At 42.6% G+C, this 24,214-nt stretch overlaps 1 protein-coding gene across 1 annotated transcript; it reads left to right on the forward strand.

The window, feature by feature from the left end:
• The first annotated feature begins 3,491 nt into the window (after positions 1-3,491).
• On the forward strand, positions 3,492-24,214 carry LOC115118361 (nuclear receptor ROR-beta-like). The gene is made up of 9 exons (XM_029646959.2): positions 3,492-3,907; positions 14,904-14,989; positions 15,177-15,318; positions 16,769-17,287; positions 17,948-18,075; positions 18,162-18,294; positions 19,289-19,396; positions 19,537-19,760; positions 20,548-24,214. Exons 1-9 carry the CDS (start codon positions 3,901-3,903, stop codon positions 20,710-20,712), a joined length of 1,512 nt encoding a protein of 503 aa, XP_029502819.1. The 5' UTR covers positions 3,492-3,900; the 3' UTR covers positions 20,713-24,214.

The following is a 24,214-nucleotide window of genomic DNA, read 5'->3' on the forward strand; positions in this document are numbered from 1 at the left end:
TGAGAAAGAACAGGGAGAGGGATTAACAGAATGAGAAAGAACAGGGAGAGGGATTAACAGAATGAGAAAGAACAGGGAGAGGGATTAACAGAATGAGAAAGAACTGGGAGAGGGATTAACAGAATGAGAAAGAACAGGGAGAGGGATTAACAGAATGAGAAAGAACTGGGAGAGGGATTAACAGAATGAGAAAGAACAGGGAGAGGGATTAACAGAATGAGAGAGAACTGGGAGAGAGATTAACAGAATGAGAAAGAACTGGGAGAGGGATTAACAGAATGAGAAAGAACTGGGAGAGGGATTAACAGAATGAGAAAGAACTGGGAGAGGGATTAACAGAATGAGAAATAACTGGGAGAGGGATTAACAGAATGAGAAAGAACTGGGAGAGGGAGTAACAGAATGAGAAAGAACTGGGAGAGGGATTAACAGGATGAGAAAGAACTGGGAGAGGGATTAACAGAATGAGAGAGATGTGGGAGAGGGATTAACAGAATGAGAGAGAATTGGGAGAGGGATTAACAGAATGAGAGAGAGGTTAACAGAATGAGAGAGAAGTGGGAGAGAGATTAACAGAATGAAAGAGAAGTGGGAGAGAGATTAACAGGATGAGAGAGAAATGGGAGAGAGATTAACAGAATGAGAGAGAGGTTAACAGAATGAGAGAGAAGTGGGAGAGATATTAACAGAATGAGAGAGAAGTGGGAGAGAGATTAACAGAATGAAAGAGAAGTGGGAGAGAGATTATACCCCTGCGGATGGCAGGATCCTGACATAATCTCTGTGCAATATACACTCCCCGGAGTTCTGTTTGTGTGCACAAGTACGCGTGTGTGCTCAAACCAGTTTTGATTGCACCTTCCATTCTTTAAAGAATGTTCACCTACTTTTCACCACCCAGTTCAAAACTCTTCCCCATTTGTCTAATGCAGCATCAGTGAAATTTCAATCAAATTGTTTGTCTACTGGGATATGGAGAGGTCACTAAAAAAGAGAATATGAAAAACTCCATGAGCCCTCGGCAGTGCTAGCGCTGTTATTTACTCATTCTCTATAGATATAATTCTGATATAGGCCATTGTCAACACATGATTTCATTCCTGATTTAAACTGATCATTCTCTCTCTTCTCTGTCTCCATACAGTATCAAGATATGCATCACTCAGTACTGGCATCACTAAGTACTGGCATCATTCAGTACTGCCATCACTAAGTACTGGCATCATTCAGTACTGGCATCACTCTCTCTGTTTTCCCTGTGACTGACTGTCTGTGTGTTTGTCGGTCGTTCTGTCTGTTTGTCGCTCTGTCTATTTGTCTGTCTGTCTGTCTGTCGCTCTGTCCATCTGTTTCTCTGTCGCTCTGCCTGTCTGTTTGTCACTCGGTGTGTCGGTCTGTCTGTCTGCCAAATACATCAGTGTCTGTTCTATTTGGGTTATTTTGCAGCTTCAAATATCCCCGCCCCCTCTCTCTCTCTCTCTCTTTCCCTCTCTCTCTCTCTCTCTCTCTCTCTCCCTCTCTCTCTCTCTGTCCTTCTGGTTCACTCTCTCTCTCACTCTCTCTCTCTGTCTCTCTCTCGCTCTCTCTCTCTCTCTCTGTCCTTCTGGTTCACTCTCTCTCTCTGTCCTTCTGGTTCACTCTCTCTCTCTCTCTCTCTGTGTGTCCTTCTGGTTCTCTCTCTCTCTCTCTGTCTCTCTCTGTGTCCTTCTGGTTCACTCTCTCTCTCTCTCTCTCTCTCTCTCTCTCTCTCTCTCTCTCTCTCTCCCTCTCTCTCTCTCTGTGTCCTTCTGGTTCACTCTCTCTCTCTCTCTCTCTCCCTCTCTCTCTCTCTCTGTCTTTCTGGTTCACTCTCTCTCTCTCACTCTCTCTCTCTGTCTCTCTCTCTCTCTGTCCTTCTGGTTCACTCTCTCTTTCTCTTTCTCTGTCCTTCTGGTTCACTCTCTCTCTCTCTCTCTGTCCTTCTGGTTCTCTCTCTCTCTGTCCTTCTGGTTCACTCTCTCTCTCTCTGTCCTTCTGGTTCTCTCTCTCTCTCTGTCCTTCTGGTTCACTCTCTCTCTCTGTCCTTCTGGTTCACTCTCTCTCTCTCTCTCTCTGTCCTTCTGGTTCTCTCTCTCTCTCTCTCTGTCCTTCTGGTTCACTCTCTCTCTCTCTCTCTCTCTCTCTCTGTCCTTCTGGTTCACTCTCTCTCTCTCTCTCTCCTTCTGGTTCTCTCTCTCTCTCTCTGTCCTGGTTCACTCTCTCTCTCTCTCTCTGTCCTTCTGGTTCACTCTCTCTCTCTCTCTCTCTGTCCTTCTGGTTCTATCTCTCTCTCTCCCTCTCTCTCTGTCCTTCTGGTTCACTCTCTCTCTCTCTCTCTCTCTCTGTCCTTCTGGTTCTATCTCTCTCTCTCCCTGTCCTTCTGGTTCACTCTCTCTTATTTTATATATTTTCTCTCTCTTTGCATATTTCTCCCTGTGTATTTCACTCTCTTTCTCTCCTTTTCAAGAGACTAGAAAAAACATGTCTGCTTGTATGCCTCCCAGCCATGTTGGAGACATCTCTCTCCCTCCCCCCGCCCTCCCCTCCCTCCCCCCTCTAACTGAGTTGTTCTGTGGTTATGTAAGTCTTCAGATCAGTGTGTCACCATGGTTGTCAAGGGAGACAGAGAACAGAGGGGCTATGGAAGAGGGTCAGGAGAGAAGTGAGAGAGAGAATGAGAGCTGGAGGATAGAGAGAAACGAATGAAGGATACAGATGAGCGAAAAGAGAGATGTATGATTATGCTATAAAAGTTGGAACAATATACATGATGTAATATCAGTAACTGAAATTAAACATCTAAAGGAGATAGAAGACAGAAAGATGAGAAAATGACAAGAGTTGCATAGAAGAGAAGATCAGACATATTAAATAAACATGAAACAATCCTTTTTTTAAACGCAGAAGGGATATATAGAGGAAGGAAATAGAGGGAGGTGGAAAATAACTACCTGTTGGTGTAGGAAAAACAGAGAGAGTGGAGGAGAAAGTCACATATAGAGAGAGTGGGAAAAGGACGAGAGAAAGACACAGGTATAGATAGGGCTGAGGGTTGTGTGGCTGCAGGCTCCATGCACTCCAGTGTTGCTCCTCTAACCTACTTTGATTTATCTTCCTTTTCCCTGTTTCATAACTAAGCTGCCAGAACCTTGCATCACATAGCACAATCCCCACTCAGCTCTAACACTGTGAATGGCACCGAATCAGAAGGAATCATCACAACATAATGTTTTTCTCGTCAAAACGCTGCCCATTTTACCGTAATGTTGTGCGTGTGATACACGTGCAGAACAAACTGCCTTGCAAAAACAAATGCTTATTTATGAAAAACGAAGGCAAAAAAACCTGTTTTTAAAACCCACATGACTAAATGAGTTAAAGTGTTAATTGTTGTTGTTCTTTACAGTGGATCATAGATACATCGTTCTGTTCGCATCTCTAATCCTCCTTAAAACTCGATCCCGCGTGCGCGCGGCCGCGAGAACTACAAGGGGACCTCCGGAGTGAGTTCGTCCACGCTTTGAGAAGTAGGTTAGCAGGGTAGACTGGGAACCTTGCAAGAACCTTGGAACCTTGCAAGCCAAGCTAAACCACCGTGGGAGTATTCTGTCAAGAAGTTACCGAAATAGTGCATCGAGACAAACAGGAAAACATGCAACTTGAACTGTCGAATTTCTTTGCATTTAATTGACTGTCGCAAGACTCTCCTCGCTGATTTTTGCCTTATTTTCTGAAAAAATATTTTCTAGTTCATTAGGCTAAAGAAGTTTTTTTTTACGTGCCAGCAAATGCTGGTCTTTCAACAGTTTTACAGATATTTGTATTCAATTTACAACCCACATGAAGTCAAATTCATTGATCCAGAAACGATAAATATTCAACATGAGAGGTAAATGAATTATTATCATTCATATTCAAATGACCATACTTTGTAGACTTTTCAATGTCACTTATATCCTATGTTCATTTTGCCGAGAAACAATGCATCGAAAGCTATTGAAATGTAAATGACTTTAGCTAAAAGTGCAACTGCTTTCCTTTTCAAGTGCGTAGGCTCTCACCTTAATCTCTCGTGTTGCTTCAGCCTGTCTGGATAATCTGGCTACTCTTGCCAGGTGCACCACTGCCTCCGAATATTATAGGAATTCCTTGGCTGTAGGCTGGAGAGTTTTCTGTAACTAATGAAAATGCTTATAATATATATATATATATATAATATATATATATATATATATATATATATATATATTATTCATAATAAAATCATGTTTAGGTTAAATGTGTGAACAATGTTGGAAAGGGTTGTAAAGTCTGATTAATTAGACTGTTATACACAATTTATTGGTATACAGCCTGAAACATGTTTGTGCAAAATCGTTTAAATGTTCCTTACAAGCCTGAATGTTGAATAAAATTACATTTGAACTTACATCTCATGCTTAATAGGTGCAAAACTAAATACATGTTGTTTTCAAATTGTCATACATTTTTCTCAAATTGATTACAATTTCACTCATTGGATAGTTATATAATTGAATCAGCCCTGCATACAAATACCTTGGTATTTGGATTGACGATGATTTAACATTTTAAAAACATATGAATGAGCTTGTTAAGAAGCTAAGATTTAAATTGAGCTTTTTTTCTTTTACAGAAACAAAGTTTACCTCTCTAGTCAACAGGAAGCAGATTTACAAATGAACCCTGCGCAAAGAGACCTTAGTCTCAATATGACTTCTCTGTTGAAATAAAGATAAATAAACTATACTGGTTGTCTATGCGGGCTGTCTTTCAGCTGCTCGAAATTTGAGACAAAATATCCACAGGAAAGTATTGTTTACTTGACTTTTTGGGGGGATATTTGGTTTTCTTTCATCAATAGCAATTGAACCAAGCATACCATGACAATGAAAATGGAATATTCTGAATCAGGGAAGGATAGATTTTTTTTTAAAAATCGTACTTTTTTTTGAAGATTGAAATCTGAATCAATTTCTTTTTTAACACTAACAAAAAATGCTCTCCATCCTCCCCCTGATTCAGAATATACCATTTTCATTATCATAGAATGCTTGATTCAATAGCTTTTAACAAGAGAAAACCGAATACCCAATAAAAAACTAACTTTACCTTAGTGCCTAACCAACCAAATACCTACCAGCTCACTAAAAAGTCAGGTTAACAATACTTTTCTGTTGATATTTTGTCTCAACTTTTGAGCAGCTGAAGGACAAGCCGCACATACAACTGGTAAAGTAAGTTCAATGTAATTTTATTCTTCACATGCTTTGTAAACAACAGGTGTGGACTAACAATGAAATGCTTACATAGGGGCCCTTCCCAAAAAATGCAAAAAGAGAAAGAAATAATAGAAAAGTGAAACACGTAATAATAGATACACAATGAGTAACGATAACTTGGCTATACACAAGGGGTACCATTTCTATAACTAGAAGTAAAGTGACAGATCGTAAACGGCAGCAGCAGCGTATGTGATGAGTTCAAAACTTTATTGCAAAGGGTCAATGCAGATCCTGGAAGCTATTTGGTTAGCTATTTAACTAACTAGCAGTCTTATGGCTTGGGGCAGAAGCTGTTCAGGGTCCTGTTGTTTCTAGACTTGGTACATCGGTACCGCTTGCAAAGCTGGCATCAAGGCAAAGGGTGGCTACTTTGAAGAATCTGAAATATGAAGTATATTTTGATTTGTTTAACACTTTTTTGGTTACAACATGATTCCTTCCGTATGTGTTATTTCATAGTTTTGATGTCTTCACTATTATTCTACAATGTAGAAAATAGTAAAATTGATGAAAAACCCTGGAATGAGTAGGTGTGTCCAAACTTTTGACTGATACTGTATATATCGTGAATCACCCATAGACCATATTGCCCTCCTCCCTATTGGAACTTTATTTAACTAGGCAAGTCAGTTAAGAACAAATAACTTATTTACAATGATGGCCTTGGAACAGTGGGTTAACTGCCTTGTTCAGGGGCAGAACGAAAGTTTTTTACCTTGTCAGCTCTGGGATTCGATCTAGCAACCTTTCGGTTACTGTCCCAATGCTCTAACCACTAGGCTACCTGCCACCCCAAATTAGATCAGACCACCGTCATGTCGTTGGCAAAATGTATGATAGTGTTGGAGTCGTGGGTGATCAGGGAGTACAGGAGGGGACTAAACGCACACCCATGAGGGGCCCCTGTGTTAAGGGTCAGCGTGACGGATGTGTTGTTGCCTACCCTCACCACCTGGGAAGTCATGGATCCAGTTGCAGAGGGAGGTGTTCAGTCCCAGGACCCATAGCTTAGTGATGAGCTTGGAGTGCACCATGGTGTTGAACGCTGAGATGCAGTCAATGGACAGCATTCTCGCGTAGCTGTTCTTTTTGTCCACACGGGAAGGAGCAGTGTGGATGCAATCGAGATTGTGTCATCTGTGGATCTATTGGGGCGGTAGACAAATACAAGTGGGTCCAGGGTGTCTGGGAGGATGGTGTTGTGAGCCATGACTATCCTTTTAAAGCATTTCTTGGCTACATATGTGAGTGCTACAGGGTGATAGTCATTTAGACAGGTTACATTGGCGTTCTTGGGCACAGGGACTATGATGGTTTGCTTGAAACATGTAGGCATTACAGACTGGGTTCGGGAGAGGTTGAAAATGTCAGTGAAGACACTTGTTGGCTGGTCAGTGCATGCTCTGAGTATGCACCCTGGTAATCTGTCTGGCTCTGTGGCCTTGTGAATGTTAATCTGTTTAAAACCTCTTACAGCTACCCCCCTACTTTTTTCAATTTCCACCTGAAGACATACCCAAGTCTAACTGCCTGTAGCTGAGGCCCAGAACCAAGGATATGCATATTCTTGGTTTCATTTGAAAGAAAACACTCTGAAGTTTGTGTAAATGTGAATTGAATGTAGGAGAATATAACACAATAGATCTGGTCTAGATAATACAATGAAAAAAACATACGTTTTTTTCGTTTTATTGTTGTATCATCATCTTTAAAATGAACAAGACAAAACAAACATTCAGATAGGATGATGGGGATAATTTCAGTGAAAACGACGGCAACAGATAACTTCCAAAATGTGTGTGCTACATGACATTTATCATGAAGTCACCCAGATGTCCCACACAAGTAGCCCAAATGTACCCAAGTGGACAAATTGGTGAAGTTATACATTTTGAATGGAATAACTATATACAAAATACCAAAATGGTATTCAAACACACCCCCCCAAAAAATGGAGAAAAAACATGAAAAAAAAAATATACATTTACAAAATAACACGTTCAATATTTGGAAGACCATCAGTCCTCTACACAATATTGTCCTGCTGATGCCAGGTGCCATTGCAGTCTCTTTCTGCTGTAAAACAGAGGGTCACCAAGCATGTGGTGCAGGTGATGGGGACTTCATTTAGCAAAGAACACAGCGACGCCTCCATGCTGTGCCCTTTTGGCCCTGAGGCACATCCATGCCTGCAGAAATACATTTGGGCAGATGAACACCACTTGTGGCAGGAGCAGAAGGGACAGAGGTAGAGGGGCCAGAATGTGGTGCAGTGGTGCTGTAGCCAGCAAGCTCCTTGATGAGCAGCTCTCTGAAGGCTAGCTGTGAGATGGGGGGCTTTCCACAGCTCTTAGCCATTTCCTTGTGTAGGATGAATGCATTCACCACAGCAATGTCGATGAAATGATAGAAGAAGGTCTTGTACCATTTCATCGTTTTATGGAGAACATTATAATAGCCTATCAGCGCATCTGACAGGTCCACACGTCCCATGATCTTGTTGTCGTCCTTTATTGCAGTTGGTCCATGCCCCAGTACTGGCTTAAGCAGGGGGACACGTCTGGCACTGCAGGATTTGAGTCCCTGGCGGCGTAGTGGGTTACTGATGGTAGGCTTTGTTACTTTGGTCCCAGCTCTCTGCAGGTCATTCACTAGGTCCCCCCCGTGTGGTTCTGGGATTTTTGCTCACCGTTCTTGTGATCATTTTGACCCCACTGGGTGAGATCTTGCGTGGAGATCGAGGGAGATTATCAGTGGTCTTGTATGTCTTCCATTTCCTAATAATTACTCCCACAGTTGATTTCTTCAAACCAAGCTGCTGACCTATTGCAGATTCAGTATTGCTACTTTTGTTGCTGATTGTCTTCTCACGATGGATGCCGCCTCTAAAATTGCAACAAAAGAGGGAGGGAGAGAGAGATAGAGAGAGAGAGACTCAACCAAAATAGTAGATATGATTGAAAAAAATGAACAAACAGAAAGATTGTGATTAAAAGGTTCTGAATTGCGGCAATGTTCAGCTATTGCTACTTTTGCTGCTGATTGTCTTCTCACGATGCCGCCTCTAAAATTGCACCAATATTACTGCAATCAAAAGGCATACCAAGACTTGTTACAGTTACAGTCTGCGGCTGTCACAACAATGTAACAACATAGTAACTGATAGACATATATTGCTATTGTAGCATATAAAATGTATATTTTCTTTTATGAATTATAGTATTTAGTGTTTGTTTGGATTGAGGGCTTTTGGCATAGTGAGGGTACTTTGTTCCTAATCTGTTTGTAGAGGGAGGGAGGGAGATTTTTGGGGCTTATAGAGGGTAGTTCCACTGGCTGGCAGGATATTGAAATGTAAACAACCCCAGTTCTTTGGCTCACTGGACTGAAAATACCATTTTAAGAAGTCTCTCGTTTGCTGAGACCTAAAGATAATTCCTTTTGTTTTTTTGTTTGTATAGTTTTTTTAACCTTTTGTTTGTCTATGGAATCATTTGGGCAAATAATTGATTTTGCACCTTTTTTTATTGTTAATAGTTTTATTGCGTGTTGCTCTTCTTCTTTTTGTGATTAGTGACTAGTTTTTCACTCTTTTACATGTCATTAACAATCTATCACCAGCACAGCTTCACACAGCTTCACACCTGTGCAGTAACCCCCCTCTAATGGCTTTTAGTACTACGTGGTAATATTTGCATTCCATGTCAGATCAGAGTTGATTTAAATACTTATTGCACAGCCAAAGTGCAAATAATAATTTGTTTTGTGAGTGGAGAGTGAGTGGTAAACTGACCTCCATTAGGAAAGGATCTGTTACACTGTCCTTCACCTTGTGTGACACAACAGGCAACAACCTCCTAGGGACTTGACTAGAGGGGCCTTGTATGCAGCAATAACTGCTCATTATGTTTCATGTAATGTGATACTGTTTGGTTTGCCTACAGAGGGGTGGTCTAGTAGGCAACACTATCTCTGTTTTCTATGGCCTCCTGCACTGATTTGAAAACACAGGAAATATGCAAGCAATATGAATACCTACTGGGAGTTGGCTTTCACAAGTCCAGTTCTTTCCCATCAGTGTAGGTTGAGGGAAATGGAGAGGAGAAAGGGAAGGAAGCCACTTCAGACAATTGGGACACACCCTAATGTTGAATGATTAATTTGCAATAGAATTCCACTTCCCTCAGATCAAAGCTTTTCACAGGCATTACATAACATTTACTGTAACATGCCCTGCCCAGAACTGTAAAAATAAATAAGTAAAAGCACGAAAGTGGTTCAAGTTTGTTACTGGAGTTTAAAAGGTTTATTGAGCGCACTCAGCCTGTCTCAGTTGCCTGTGTGTATTGTACTCATAAGCCTAAGTTAAATGTGTGAGTGTTAAGAGTCAATGAGTACGTCATCTTCTCAGAGTAGACCTTTGGTCGACATAGATTGTATTATCTCCCTCACTCTGTCTCTGTGTGTGCACTTGCGTGTTACTATGAAAAACAAAGTGAAATGTGGCTGGCTGGGTCAGTCAGGAGGATCAGTCACCAGTGAAAGGGAATTGGTCTGGCAGCCAAAGTTGAGTGATGATGTCACCAGTCTGTCAGTACCTGATGACAACCAACTCTCACCAGTCATCCAGCTCCGCGTTCAACACCATAGTGCCCACAAAGCTCATCACTAATCTAAGGACCCTGGGGATAAACACCTCCCTCTGCAACTGAATCCTGGACTTTCTGGACGGGTCGGCCCCAGGTAGTAAGGGTAGGCAACAACACGTCTGCCACGCTGATCCTCAACACTGGGGCCCCTCAGGGGTGCGTGCTTAGTCCCCTCCTGTACTCCCTGTTCACCCACGACTGTATGGCCAAACACGACTCCAACACCATCATTAAGTTTGCTGACGACACAACAGTGGTAGGCCTGATTACCGACAATGATGAGCAAGCCTATAGGGAGGAGGTCAGAGACGTGGCAGTGTGGTGCCAGGACAACGACCGCTCCCTCAATGTGAGCAAGACAAAGGAGCTGATCGTGGACCACAGGAAAAGGAGGGCAGAACAGGCCCCCATTAACATTGACAGGGCTCTACTGGAGCTGTTCGAGAGTTTCAAGTTCCTTGGTGTCCAAATCACCAACAAACTATCATAGTAAAAACACACCAAGACAGTCGTGAAGAGGGCACGACAACACTTTATCCCTCTCAGGAGACTGAAAATATTTGGCATGGGTCACCAGATCCTATAAAAGTTCTACAGCTGCACCATCAAGATAATCCTGACCGGTTGCATCACCGCCTGGTATGACAACTGCTCAGCATCTGACCGTAGCGCGCTACGGAGGGTAGTGTGTACGAACCCCCCCCCCCATTTGTTTTTACTCTGCTGCTACTCGCTGTTTATTATCTATGCATAGTCACTTTACCCCTACCTACAAATGACCTCGACTAACCTGTACCCCTGCACATTGACTCGGTACCGGTACACCCTGATTATTGTTATTTTATTGTGTTACTTTTTATTATTATTTTTACTTTAGTTTATTTTAACTCTTTCTTGAACTGCATTGTTGGTTAGGGGCTTGTAAGTAAGCATTTCACAGTAAGGTTACATCTGTTATATTCGGTGCATGTGACAAATACATTTGATTTGATCTTGTAGTGGTTACCACAGCATTTCTCAGTGCTTTATAATGCAACATTGATTATTAATTATTTTGCAGAACATGGCATGCTTTAAAACAAGATGCAGTTCTGTAGATAAGGCTTCAGATGGCCATCTTATTGTATCTCTCAAGTCTGAATACATATGCAAATATTTGTTATGGCAGAACTGTTACAAATGGAGGTCTGTGTTATTCTGATTTTCTGACTTGCCTTAAACTGGGGACAAGAACATAATTAGTTGAAGCAGAAGCTCAATTTCAAAGAGATTAGTCAGATTAGATAGCAGATATGATACTGCCATACAGCTGATAGTGCATAGTCCTACTGGCACCAAGCCAGCTACCGTACCTAGTGGCTTTATGGGTGTGTCCTTCGGTTGTCTTTCATTTCATCCATTACGTAGTGTTTATCAAGTCTTCACTCTTTCACTCACGCTTATCGAGCTGAAGAATATCAGTGGGAACTACAGTAATACGAATAATTGTCAGTAGAGCACTTTCAAACAACTGTTTAGAATTAAGATTTTTATTGTATCATTATTTACTTATTTATTTGCTGGGTATTAAGTAGACAGCTGTGCATTTCGGAGGCTCAAAGTCTAGTTGAGTTCCACCTTAAAACCTGGGGTAGAGAGCCCTATTCACGGGGTGTGAAAGCGCCCGACTACCCCCTGCCTACCCTCCCCTCGGTGAGAAAGTGTGTCAGTAGGACAGAATTGCATGACAGGCTACCGCTTCTGACCGATATCCCACACAACCAACCCCCGACAGGCCCTGCCCGACCCAGCCAATGGGAGCTGCAGCGGCAGAGAGGAGGCGGGGCGGTAGCTAGAGTGACCTCCCTGAATGAGTATGTTTATGAAATGGTCGCAGACGAGAGTTATACAACTGAGCGGAGTGTTTATGAAATGCTCGCAGATGAGGGTTATACAACTGAGCAGAGTGTTTGTGAAATGCTAGCAGACGAGTTATATAACCGAGCGGAGGATTGGAGAGAAAAGAGAGGGCAGAAGACAGGAGATGCTTTTCCATTACATGCCTGCAGCTAGGGCTGGGCGATATGGCCTAAAAATCATGCCGGACGATTTACGTTATATATATATATATATATGATATATTATTTAATGTTTTCTCCAAATAAGCTTAGTTGTACAATTAAAGGTCAAATACACTGCATTTCAAACAGTCAGTAATAATCTAATGAATACAGGACTTGTGAAATTATACATAGGCTAAATTATAAACCTTTCACAACCATAAGACCCACTAATAATGCTATTATTTTATCAACATAGTTTAACCTGCTTTTTTTGTAATAATCGTTCATCTGGCTTTAAAGTCAGTCTATGATAATGCCATTTTTCTTACAAGTTTAACCAGAACCATGCATTATGCATTATAGAAAATGAACACAGGTGTCATGAATAATCTCTCAAACACAAACCCACGTGCTAGTGAGTAGCCAGCTAATATTTATATGAAAAGTTTATTCAAATTGGATTTATTTGCTAGCTAACTTGGCAGAAGTAGCTAACTAGGCCTTTTAATTGTTATGAACACACCCTTTCTACCTGTCTCCAACTGTTTGAGTAGCATGCTAGCCTGTCCACTTTGTTCAGATGTTGAAATCAAATGCCCTACCTTATTTCTCAGAATGCCAAATCAAATTGTATTTGTCACATGCGCAGAATACAACCGGTGTAGACCTTACAGTGAAATGTTTACTTACAAGCCCTTAACCAACAATGCAGTTTTAAGAAAAATAAGTGTTAAGGAAATATTTACTAAAATAAACTGAAGTATAAAAAAAAGAAGAAAAAATAAAAATAAAAAAAGTTAATTAATTAGCAATTAGCAACAATGAAATAACAGTTGTGAGACAATATACAGGGGTTACCAGTACAGAGTCAATGTGCGGAGGCACAGTTTAGTCGAGGTAATTGTGGTAATATGTACATGTGGGTAGAGGTAAAGTGACTAGGCATAATAAACAGAGAGTAGCAGCGGTGTAAAAATGGGGGGAGGAGAGGGCAATGCAAATAGTCTGGGTAGCCATTTGATTAGCTGTTCAGGAATCTTATGGCTTGGGGTAGAAGCTGTTAAGAAGTCTTTTGGGCCTAGACTTGGCACTTCTGTACCGCTCACCTTGTGGTAGCAGAGAGAACAGTCTATGACAATAACGTAGATAATTGTGTTTTAAAACCTGGATTCTTGCAATACAGGTATTTTGAATATCGCGCAAAAACATACATTCTAATTCATTAAATATATCGCCCAGCCCTACATGCAGCTGGCCCAGTTGCTCTGTGTATTTTCTTCATTACTTAGAGGAGAGAACAGCATACTTTTACCCTTTTTTTTCATAGAGAGAGTGGGAAAAACAAACAAATTTAAAGTGACGTTCTCCAACATGTAATGCCACAACAACAATGCATTAAATTTACATTTACATTTAAGTCATTTAGCAGACGCTCTTATCCAGAGCGACTTACAAATTGGATCTCTGAGAGGTAAATGAGTTTCCATATGTCTGCCTCTCAGAGGACTACAGATCCCATGGTTCATATGTCTGCCTCTCAGAGGACTACAGATCCCATGGTTCAAATGTCTGCCTCTCAGAGGACGACAGATCCCATGGTTCATATATCTGCCTCTCAGAGGACTACAGATCCCATGGTTCAAATGTCTGCCTCTCAGAGGACGACAGATCCCATGGTTCATATGTCTGTCTCTCAGAGCTCTACAGCTCCCATGCGGGACTACATATCCCATACCTCATAAATTACACAGATTCGTTATCTCTGTCTTTGGCACAAACATTAAATAGACTGGCAGATTGAGCAGTGATAGCGTATCACACAAATGAGTTGGTTGTTTCTGTCTCTGTGTAGTACTATGGCTGCTGTGAAGTAAAATAGCCAACCGGCTCCGTCTGTTTAAACTTAAACAAGTTTTTCTTCACATACGACTGCCCTCCATTTTAGGCCCTTATATGGGCCCCTTGTATGTGAGAGGGAAAGATAGTGTGTAAGGAGACTGAGTTTCTGACACATGACTCTGTCTATTTCTGGCTTTCACCTCACTGGGTCCACAGACAGACTGACAGCATGAGAGACACACGGCCAGGTTCAGTTTCAAAGTCACTTCAATCAAATCATTTCCCCACTCTTTTAAATTGCATACTACGTTTACTTGTATTATTCTCTGTGCTGCGGCAATCTGTGTTAGTATGAAATATGGCACATAGATAAGGCATGATTAAAGTCAATATTTGTCTATTTGAATACCTTTCAGTCTGCTGCTATGACACTTAGAGCATGCAAGGCAGAGCCAAACTGACAGCCTGCCTCTCACTTCACAAGATGTTGATCATAGCCACTTGCCAGGTGGAAACCTGTTGCAAATGCCAATATTCAATCAATCAAACTGTATTTACAGAGCACATTTCTTACAGGGGATGCATTTCAAACTGCTTAAAAAATTAAATAGAGAAGGTGGGAAAGATAACGCTAAAGGTTTTCTAAATGAGACAAATGAAAATAGTCGTATCAGAATCTTCCAGTGCTAGCCCTGCAGTGTGTCTATATAATGTATGTGTGAACGTTGCAACACATTATGCAATGAAATCTGGTCATGATCTGAGCTCTTGGCCGTGCCCCAAGAGAGATTGGCCTTAGTCGGGGTGTTACTCAATAGTGAGAGTTGTTTGTGTGCGGCCATATTAGTCCCAACTCATATCCTTATTTTGAGATCTACTAGCTGTAGACTTGGCAGGGCAGTAATATTTTTATGGATTCTCATTAGCTTTTAATACAGATTTAATAACTCACTTGATGGGTTGAGCTTCACAGCTTTTGTAATATATCCCCCCCCCCTCTCTCTCTCTCCATCTCTCTCTCTCTCTCTCTCTCTCTCTCTCTCTCTCTACAGCTCAAATAGAAGTAATACCCTGCAAGATCTGTGGGGACAAGTCCTCAGGTATTCACTATGGGGTCATTACCTGCGAAGGTTGCAAGGTGAGCTAGTAGTAGTTGGGTTTCTTCTTTACCTTCTTCATGTGTTCTTTAACAATATGAAACAAAGACAAGCTGCAAAATATCCTTAGTTGTGATCAATGAAATAATTATTCAATTGTGTAACATGTAGGTTTATGATAGTGGAATTCTATACATTATGTAATCATTTGACTCATCCTTTGTGTAGGGGTTCTTCCGCCGCAGCCAGCAGAACAACGCCATGTACTCGTGTTCCCGCCAGAGAAACTGTCTTATTGACCGAACCAACCGCAACCGCTGCCAACACTGCAGACTGCAGAAGTGTCTGGCTTTGGGCATGAGCCGGGACGGTGAGTCACACACACACACAGACGTGCGTGGAGCCCAGGGGAAAACTCATGACAGGTAGTCAACACTTATTTCCACACAGATATACTGTATATACAGTGCATTCGGAAAGTATTTAGACCCCTTGACTTTTCCCACATTTTGTTACGTTACAGCCTTACTCTAAAATGGATTAAATAAAAATGTCTATATAAGGTCCCACATTTGACAGTGCATGTCAGAGCGAAGGAACTGTCCGTAGAGCGCTGAGACGGGATTGTGTCGAGGCACAGATCTGGGGAAGGGTACCAACAAATGTCTACAGCATTCAAGGTCTTCAAGAACATAGTGCCCTCCAGCATTCTTAAATGGAAGAAGTTTGTAACAACCAAGACTCCTAGAGCTGGCCACCCAGCCAAACTGAGAAATCGGGGGAGAAGGGCCTTGGTCAGGGAGGTGACCAAGAACCTGATGGTCACTCTGACAGAGCTCCAGAGGTCCTCTGTGGAGATGGGAGAACCTTCCAGAAGGACAACCAGCTCTGCAGCACTTCACCAATCAGGCCTTCATGGTAGAATGGCCGGACTCAAGCAACTCCTCAGTAAAAGGCAAATGACAGCCCACTTGGAATTTGCCAAAAGGCACCTACAGGGCTCTCAGACCATGAGAAACAAGATTCTCTGGTCTGATGAAACCAAGATTGAACTCTGGCCTGAATGCCAAGCGTCACGTCTTGAGGAATCTCAAGTTCATCACCTGGCCGGCACCATCCCTACGCTGAAGCATGGTGGTGGCAGCATCATGCTGTGGGGATGTTTTTCATCAGCAGAAACTGGGAGACTAGTAAGGGTCGAGGCAAAGATGAACGGAGGAAAGTACAGAGAGATCCTTGATGAAAACCTGCTCCAGTACAGTCAGGACCTCAGACTGGGGCGAAGGTTCGCCTTCCAACAGGACAACGACACTAAGCGCACAGCCAAGACAACGCAGCAGTAGCTTCGGGACAAGTCTCTGAATGTCCTTGAGTTGCCCAGCCAGAGCCCGGACTTGAACGCAATTGAACATCTCTGGAGAGACCTGAAAATAGCTGTGCAGCGACACTCCCCATCCAACCTGACAGAGCTTGAGAGGATCTGCAGAGAAGAATGGGAGAAACTCCCAAAATACAGGTGTGCAAAGCTTTTATCATCATATCCAAGAAGACTTGTGTCTGTAATCTCTGCCAAAGGTGCTTCAACAATGTACTGAGTAAAGGGTCTGAATACTTATGTAAATGTGATATTTAGCAAAAATGTCTAAAAACCAGTTTTTGCTTTGTCATTATGGAGTATTGCGTGTAGATTGCTAAGGGGGGGACAATAAGGCTGTAACGTAACAAAATGTGGAAAAAGTGAAGGGGTCTGAATACTTTCCGAATGCACTGTATATAGATAGATATATGTACATTCTGATACTTATCTTGTCTCCCTCCAGCGGTGAAGTTTGGCCGTATGTCTAAGAAGCAGCGAGACAGCCTGTACTCGGAGGTTCAGAAGCACCAGAAGAACCAGGAGCTTCTGAACCAGGAGGTTGTGAACCAGGGGTGTCTGAACCAGGGTTTGTCCCTGACCAGGGAAGATGTGGCAGGGGGAGACAGCGAGGGGGACAGGCACAGGGAGCTCAGTCACTCCTACAGCAGCGGCGGCTCCAGCTCCACCCTGAGTGACCTGGATGACATCCCTGACCTGTTTGACCTGCCCTTGACCCCGGAGGAGGCCCACAAGTACTGCAGCCTGGAGCTGCTGGGAGGCCACGGCGGAAGCACCGGGAACACCTCAAACTCTTCATCATTGTCATCATCCTCTAACAATTCGTCCAATCAGAACTCGCCGCAGCAGAATCTGCTGGATGTCACAGACGCCAATGGAATCAAACATGAGTACCAGATGTTGTCGCACACACAAGCCGCGCTGCTGGAGCCACTGGCCAATGACTGCACTCTTATGGATATAGGTACGAAATCTATTACTATCTCTACAACTGACATCACCATCAAAATTGTGCCGTTTCTGTTTCAGAGCGTATCACCCAGAGTGTGCCGTTTCTGTTTCAGAGCGTATCACCCAGAGTGTGCCGTTTCTGTTTCAGAGCGTATCACCCAGAGTGTGCCGTTTCTGTTTCAGAGCGTATCACCCAGAGTGTGCAGTTTCTGTTTCAGAGCGTATCACCCAGAGTGTGCCGTTTCTGTTTCAGAGCGTATCACCCAGAGTGTGCCGTTTCTGTTTCAGAGCGTATCACCCACAGTGTGCCGTTTCTGTTTCAGAGCGTATCACCCAGAGTGTGCCGTTTCTGTTTCAGAGCGTATCACCCAGAGTGTGCCGTTTCTGTTTCAGAGCGTATCACCCAGAGTGTGCCGTTTCTGTTTCAGAGCGTATCACCCAGAGTGTGCCGTTTCTGTTTCAGAGCGTATCACCCAGAGTGTGCCGTTTCTGTTTCAGAGCGTATCACCCAGAGTGTGCCGTTTCTGTTTCAGAGCGTATCACCCAGAGTGTGCCGTTTCTGTTTCAGAGCGTATCACCCAGAGTGTGCCGTTTCTGTTTCAGAGCGTATCACCCACAGTGTGCCGTTTCTGTTTCAGAGCGTATCACCCAGAGTGTGCCGTTTCTGTTTCAGAGCGTATCACCCAGAGTGTGGTCAAGTCCCACTTGGAGACGAGTCAGTACAGTTCTGACGACCTGAAGAGGCTGACATACAGTGGGATTCAGTACTCACCTGAGGAGACCCGCAACTTCCAGTGCAAGGTGATGACACACACACACACACACTGCTACTCACTAATGTCTTGCATTATTGTTGTATTAAATTATGATTTCTCTATTTCTCCCAGTCTGAAGAGTTTATGTGGCAGCAGTGTGCCCACCACATCACCAATGCCATCCAGTACGTGGTGGAGTTTGCCAAACGCATCACTGGCTTCATGGACCTGTGTCAGAACGACCAAATAATTCTGCTCAAAGCAGGTTCGTACCTTTATACATGCACACATCCAGATTACACGTACCGCTCAAACCACTTTAGGACATGCACACACTGATTGTTATGTGAACACTCTTTCTTACACACACATATACAAACAAACATGGATCAAACCCTATAACATTGAAGCACATTCCTGTAATGAGTGAAGAAATTGCAGAAGTCCTTTATCTTGTCCTTCTTTTTTCCAACCTTCTTCCTTGTGCTCTTTTTGTTTTTTTACAAACCACACATCAATGCTCCGACCATTTCACTAAACCGTCTCTGAAACATCCATTTCACTAAACCGTCTCTGAAACATCCATTTCACTAAAACGTCTCTGAAACATCCATTTCACTAAACCGTCTCTGAAACATCCATTTCACTAAACCGTCTCTGAAACATCCATTTCACTAAACCGTCTCTGAAACATCCATTTAACAATCTGAAACATCCATTTAACTAAACCGTCTCTGAAACATCCATTTCACTAAACCGTCTCTGAAACATCCATTTCACTAAACCGTCTCTGAAACATCCATTTCACTAAACCGTCTCTGAAACATCCATTTAACAATCTGAAACATCCATTTAACTAAACCGTCTCTGAAACATCCATTTCACTAAACCGTCTCTGAAACATCCATTTCACTAAACCGTCTCTGAAACATCCATTTCACTAAACCGTCTCTGAAACATATTTATACCATTCAACAACCATCATATCTGCACACACACACACACACACGCTGATTTGACGATAACTCAATTAATGTTTGAAACCCCCTTTTGATAAATTCTTGATAATCCTTATTGCCCTGCTGACTTTCAAATTGTTCAAATGACTTACATCTGCTATCCTCCAATCTGGAATGTTTTCCTTTCCTTTGGGTGTTTTTTCTTCTGCATGTCGTAACATCTTCTGTGCTCTCGGTATCCCCCTCTTCCACTCACTCCTCTTTCTCCATTTCTGTGGCTCTCGATGGTTGCCTTTGCAGGCTGTCTGGAGGTGCTGTTGATCAGGATGTGCAGGGCGTTTAACGCTAACACCAACACCATGTTCTTTGATGGCAAGTTTGCCTCCGCCCAGCTCTTCAAAGCCCTCGGTAAGCACATCAGATAGGTTAGCCTACCCCTTGTCTGATACAGTATTTAGAATGTATAGAGCTGATACTGTTAACTACTCCAAATACAATTCAGTGGAATATGATGTGTGCATATCTAATATTGGGATTTTTCTCTGCAGGTTGCGATGACCTGGTCAGTGCCGTGTTTGATTTGGCTAAAGGACTCTGCCGCTTGCAGCTAACCGATGAGGAAATGGCTCTGTTCAGCGCCGCTGTCCTTCTGTCCCCAGAGCGACCATGGCTGACCGACAGCCAAAAGGTCCGGAAGCTGCAGGAGAAGCTCTTCCTGGCTCTGCAACACAGACTGCACATGAGCGGGGCCTCTGACGAGAAACTAGACCAGGTAGAAGGGATCCAGATTTTGTCAAATTAATGTCAGATTTTACTTTTTGTAGCAGCTTTGGGGAACAAATTTAGCAGGCTAAGAGAATTGGGTTAAGTTTAGGAAAAGGGTTAGGGTTAGCCAAAATGCCCCAAAATTCTACTTTTGAGGTTAGTTTGATAAAAGCTAGATCCCTTCTAGCCATAAGCGGGAATACTCAGCACATGGCACGATGACAAAACACAGCCCACAGCCTCTAGCCATGACCCAGTTGTCATTGGCTGAGATCCACCATATGGGAATCACTGGTGTAGCATACGTCTCCTCTCCAAGCACTTTATGATACGGTCCTCTACAGAATATTCCAAACAGCTGCATAAGCATATTTTATGGGGCCTTAAGGCCCTGTGCTGTAGAGTAAACCAGTGGTTCCCCAACTCCAGTCCTCCAGTAACCCCAACAGTGCACATTTTTGTTGTAGAGCCGGACAAGCACATCTGATTCAACTTGTCAACTAATCATCGAGCCATCGACAAGTTGAATCACGTGTTTGTCCAGGGCTGCAACTAAAATGTGTACTGTTGGGGGTTCTAGAGGACTGGAGCTGGGAAACGCTGCTGTAGACATTCTTTAAATCAAACTAAGACAAACAGTTAAACAGTCTAGTGTTGTAAGCCGGATCTATCCCATGCAACTTAGCTTACGTCCATACACATTTCATGCGTTCTCTGGATTTCTTCCATCCCACCATGTCCATAGATATTGAGTGTATTTTCCTGACTTGTCCCGGTGTCCTCTTCTCCTGTAGATGGTGTCCAAGCTGCTGATGATGAAGTCCATCTGTAATCTCCACGTCAACAAGCTGGAGTTCTTCCGTCTGGTTCACCCCGAGACCGCATACAGCTTCCCACCACTCTATCGGGAAGTGTTCGGGAGTGAGATCTCTCTCCCCGACTCTACAAACAGCTCCTAGAGAGAAATATGGAGTGAATGTGTTAGAGGCAGGTTAAGAAAAGTGTGGAGATATGGAAGCGAAAGGGGAGATTGAGCGAGGGATATAAATATTGAACTCAGAAATAACCAGCAGTTAATTAGACAATCCAGGACTTAAAATACTCAGTTTCCCAGCATGCTGTGGCGTTATTCCTCCACTATCCTAGCAGGCCATGCACCTTACACTACAGACTTCACCTTCAGGATCCTTTTGTACCGTAGCACTTTGGACAAACTAATGGGCAATATGCATATTCTACAGTGTGAACATAGATCATTTAGCATTAGAACATCGATGCTCCCCAACCCCGTCATGAATGTACCTCACTAACAACCACCAATGCACCAGCCAGAACCACACACCGAATGTACAGTGGGGTAAAAAAGTATTTAGTCAGCCACCAATTGTGCAAGTTCTCCCACTTAAAAAGATGAGAGAGGCCTGTAATTTTCATCATAGGTACACTTCAACTATGACAGACAAAATGAGGGAAAAACATCCAGAAAATCACATTGTAGAATTTTTAATGAATTTATTTGCAACTTATGGTGGAAAATAGGTATTTGGTCAATAACAAAAGTTTATCTCAATACTTTGTTATATACCCTTTGTTGGCAATGACAGAGGTCAAACGTTTTCTGTAAGTCTTCACACACTGTTGCTGGTATTTTGGCCCATTCCTCCATGCAGATCTCCTCTAGAGCAGTGATGTTTTGGGGCTGTTGCTGGGCAACACGGACTTTCAACTCCCTCCAAAGATTTTCTATGGGGTTGAGATCTGGAGACTGGCTAGGCCACTCCAGGACCTTGAAATGCTTCTTACGAAGCCACTCCTCCGTTGCCCGGGCGGTGTGTTTGGGATCATTGTCATGCTGAAAGACCCAGCCACGTTTCATCTTCAATGCCCTTGCTGATGGAAGGAGGTTTTCACTCAAAATCTCATGATACATGGCCCCATTCATTCTTTCCTTTACACAGATCAGTCGTCCTGGTCCCTTTGCAGAAAAACAGCCCCAAAGCATGATGTTTCCATCCCCATGCTTCACAGTAGGTATGGTGTTCTTTGGATGCAACTCAGCATTCTTTGTCCTCCAAAGACGACGAGTTGAGTTTTTACCAAAGCGTTATATTTTGGTTTCATCTGACCATATGACATTCTCCCAATCTTCTTCTGGATCATCCAAATGCTCTCTAGCAAACTTCAGACGGGCCTGGACATGTACTGGCTTAAGCAGGGGGACACGTCTGGCACTGCAGGATTTGAGTCCCTGGCGGTGTAGTGTGTTACTGATGGTAGGCTTTGTTACTTTGATTTCTTCAAACCAAGCTGATTACCTATTGCAGATTCAGTCTTCCCAGCCTGGTGCAGGTCTACAATTTTGTTTCTGGTGTCCTTTGACAGCTCTTTGGTCTTGGCCATTGTGGAGTTTGGAGTGTGACTGTTTGAGGCTGTGGACAGGTGTCTTTTATACTGATAACAAGTTCAAACAGGTGCCATTAATACAGGTAACGAGTGGAGGACAGAGGAGCCTCTTAAAGAAGAAGTTACAGGTCTGTGAGCCAGAAATCTTGCTTGTTTGTAGGTGACCAAATACTTATTTTCCACCATAATTTGCAAATAAATTCATTAAAAATCCTACAATGTGATTTTCTGGATTTTTTTTTCATTTTGTCCATCATAGTTGAAGTGTACCTATGATGAAAATTACAGACCTCTCTCATCTTTTTAAGTGGGAGAACTTGCACAATTGGTGGCTGACTAAATACTTTTTTACCCCACTGTTCGTATTAACACTCTGGGACAGTTTGACTGGTTGAATTAGAATCATTGTAATGCTATGGTTCTACTCAACAGACCCGGGGTTCTTTAATTTATAGTCCCAAAGACACAGTTCTCAGTGGTACCCATATGTAGACTGCATGTATGTTGGACATGTATGTGCTCACCAGCCCTAAGAGACCAAGATTATCATTCAGTTATTCCTCTGTTACAAATGAGGATATAAACAGGTATGACGTGCCACACTACTTGGTCATGGCCTTATTGGTCAATTATTCTTTATTGGTCGTCTCCCTACAGGTTTATAGCAAACTCACAGAATGGTCACACACTTACAGACATAGGCACTTGTTCTGACAGTGTTTGGTGCTGCCCTTTGTAGACTTAAAAAAATACAATGAGAAACCTCAGTCGCTCACCTTCTTCCCATGAGAGAGAGAGAGTCAGGTTTCCATGGCAACACCCACCCCCATAGCAACCCAATGGGGTTACGCAATGTATGTCATTTAACCATTCGGGAGGCTGAACACTCTTTGCATAGTGAACACTGCCAAGGTAGGCAGTCCAATCACACGAAGGCAAAAGAGGGTCTCCAGTAGAATGGCCCAACATTGTCAATGAAACAGATTCTTGCCTCATGAGACCACGCTGGGTGAAAGAAACAGCAGAAGACAGAACATAAGAAGAGACGAGGATACTTTATGAACTCTGAATAACGAAGAGACTTGAGGAGAACAGCTCCTCTGTGAGAGTCCCTAACCAGCAACATCCAGCCAATAGGAATAGTCTCCCATTCACTGATGCCTTGTCTTTGGGTTACAGTTAAATTGTCTGTGTGTAAACTCTCTTTACTGGTTGGATCAACTGTATATTTTTTTTACATTGCTGTTTCCGTGTCATCTACTCCTCACCAAATGTCAAAGATCTTTCCTATCCAGGATCCCAGTGGGCGAGCACAAGTCTAAGGCTGGACCCAGCTACCCGCCTGAGTTAGACATCATTTGTATAAGGTTTATGAGTCAGACAGGGCATCTCTTAACCCTTTGAGGAGCATGGACAGACAACATATCCTGATTCTATTTGTTCTTATTGAACTGTAAAGTTCCACAACAGAATACTGAGAATAAGGTTCTATGAACTCACTCCACAAAGGGCTAAAAGTGACTCGTAGCCACTCAGGGAGCTAGCTCTGTTCTGTCATTCTCTCTCTACTAGCAGTGTCTTCTACTAGCAGTGTTTTCCTCTCACCTTGCAGCTAAGACAAGACCCATAACCTTGATCACTGTGTTCGTAATCTTTGTTTGTGAATGTTACTCACACAGTGTCAGAGATCTTTCCCCTTTATTCTCAATATTATAACACAATCTGAATTTTACAAGACACAATCTAAAAAATATACATATTTTTAGAACATGTTATTCTTGGGATTTAATGTTGCTTTTGTTGTGAGTGTTATTTCTGTTGGTCTTTGATCTTTTTCCCCCTGTTATGTCATCACATTTTTGTCTTGTAAAATAAGTGATCTATTTTTTTAAAGAAAACCTTTAAAAAAAACAGAAACCCCTTAAGACAAAATGTACAATAGGTATATTGTCAGTCAACGAGTAAATAAGTTACTCAGCTCAATGTATATTCTTGTATGTTGGGATACTTTACATGTGCTTTAAAGAATATAATAAAAGTATTTCTTTTTCTTTTGAA

This window comes from Oncorhynchus nerka, linkage group LG9b (genome assembly GCF_034236695.1).
Source record: "Oncorhynchus nerka isolate Pitt River linkage group LG9b, Oner_Uvic_2.0, whole genome shotgun sequence".
NCBI classification, from domain to species: Eukaryota; Metazoa; Chordata; class Actinopteri; order Salmoniformes; family Salmonidae; genus Oncorhynchus; species Oncorhynchus nerka.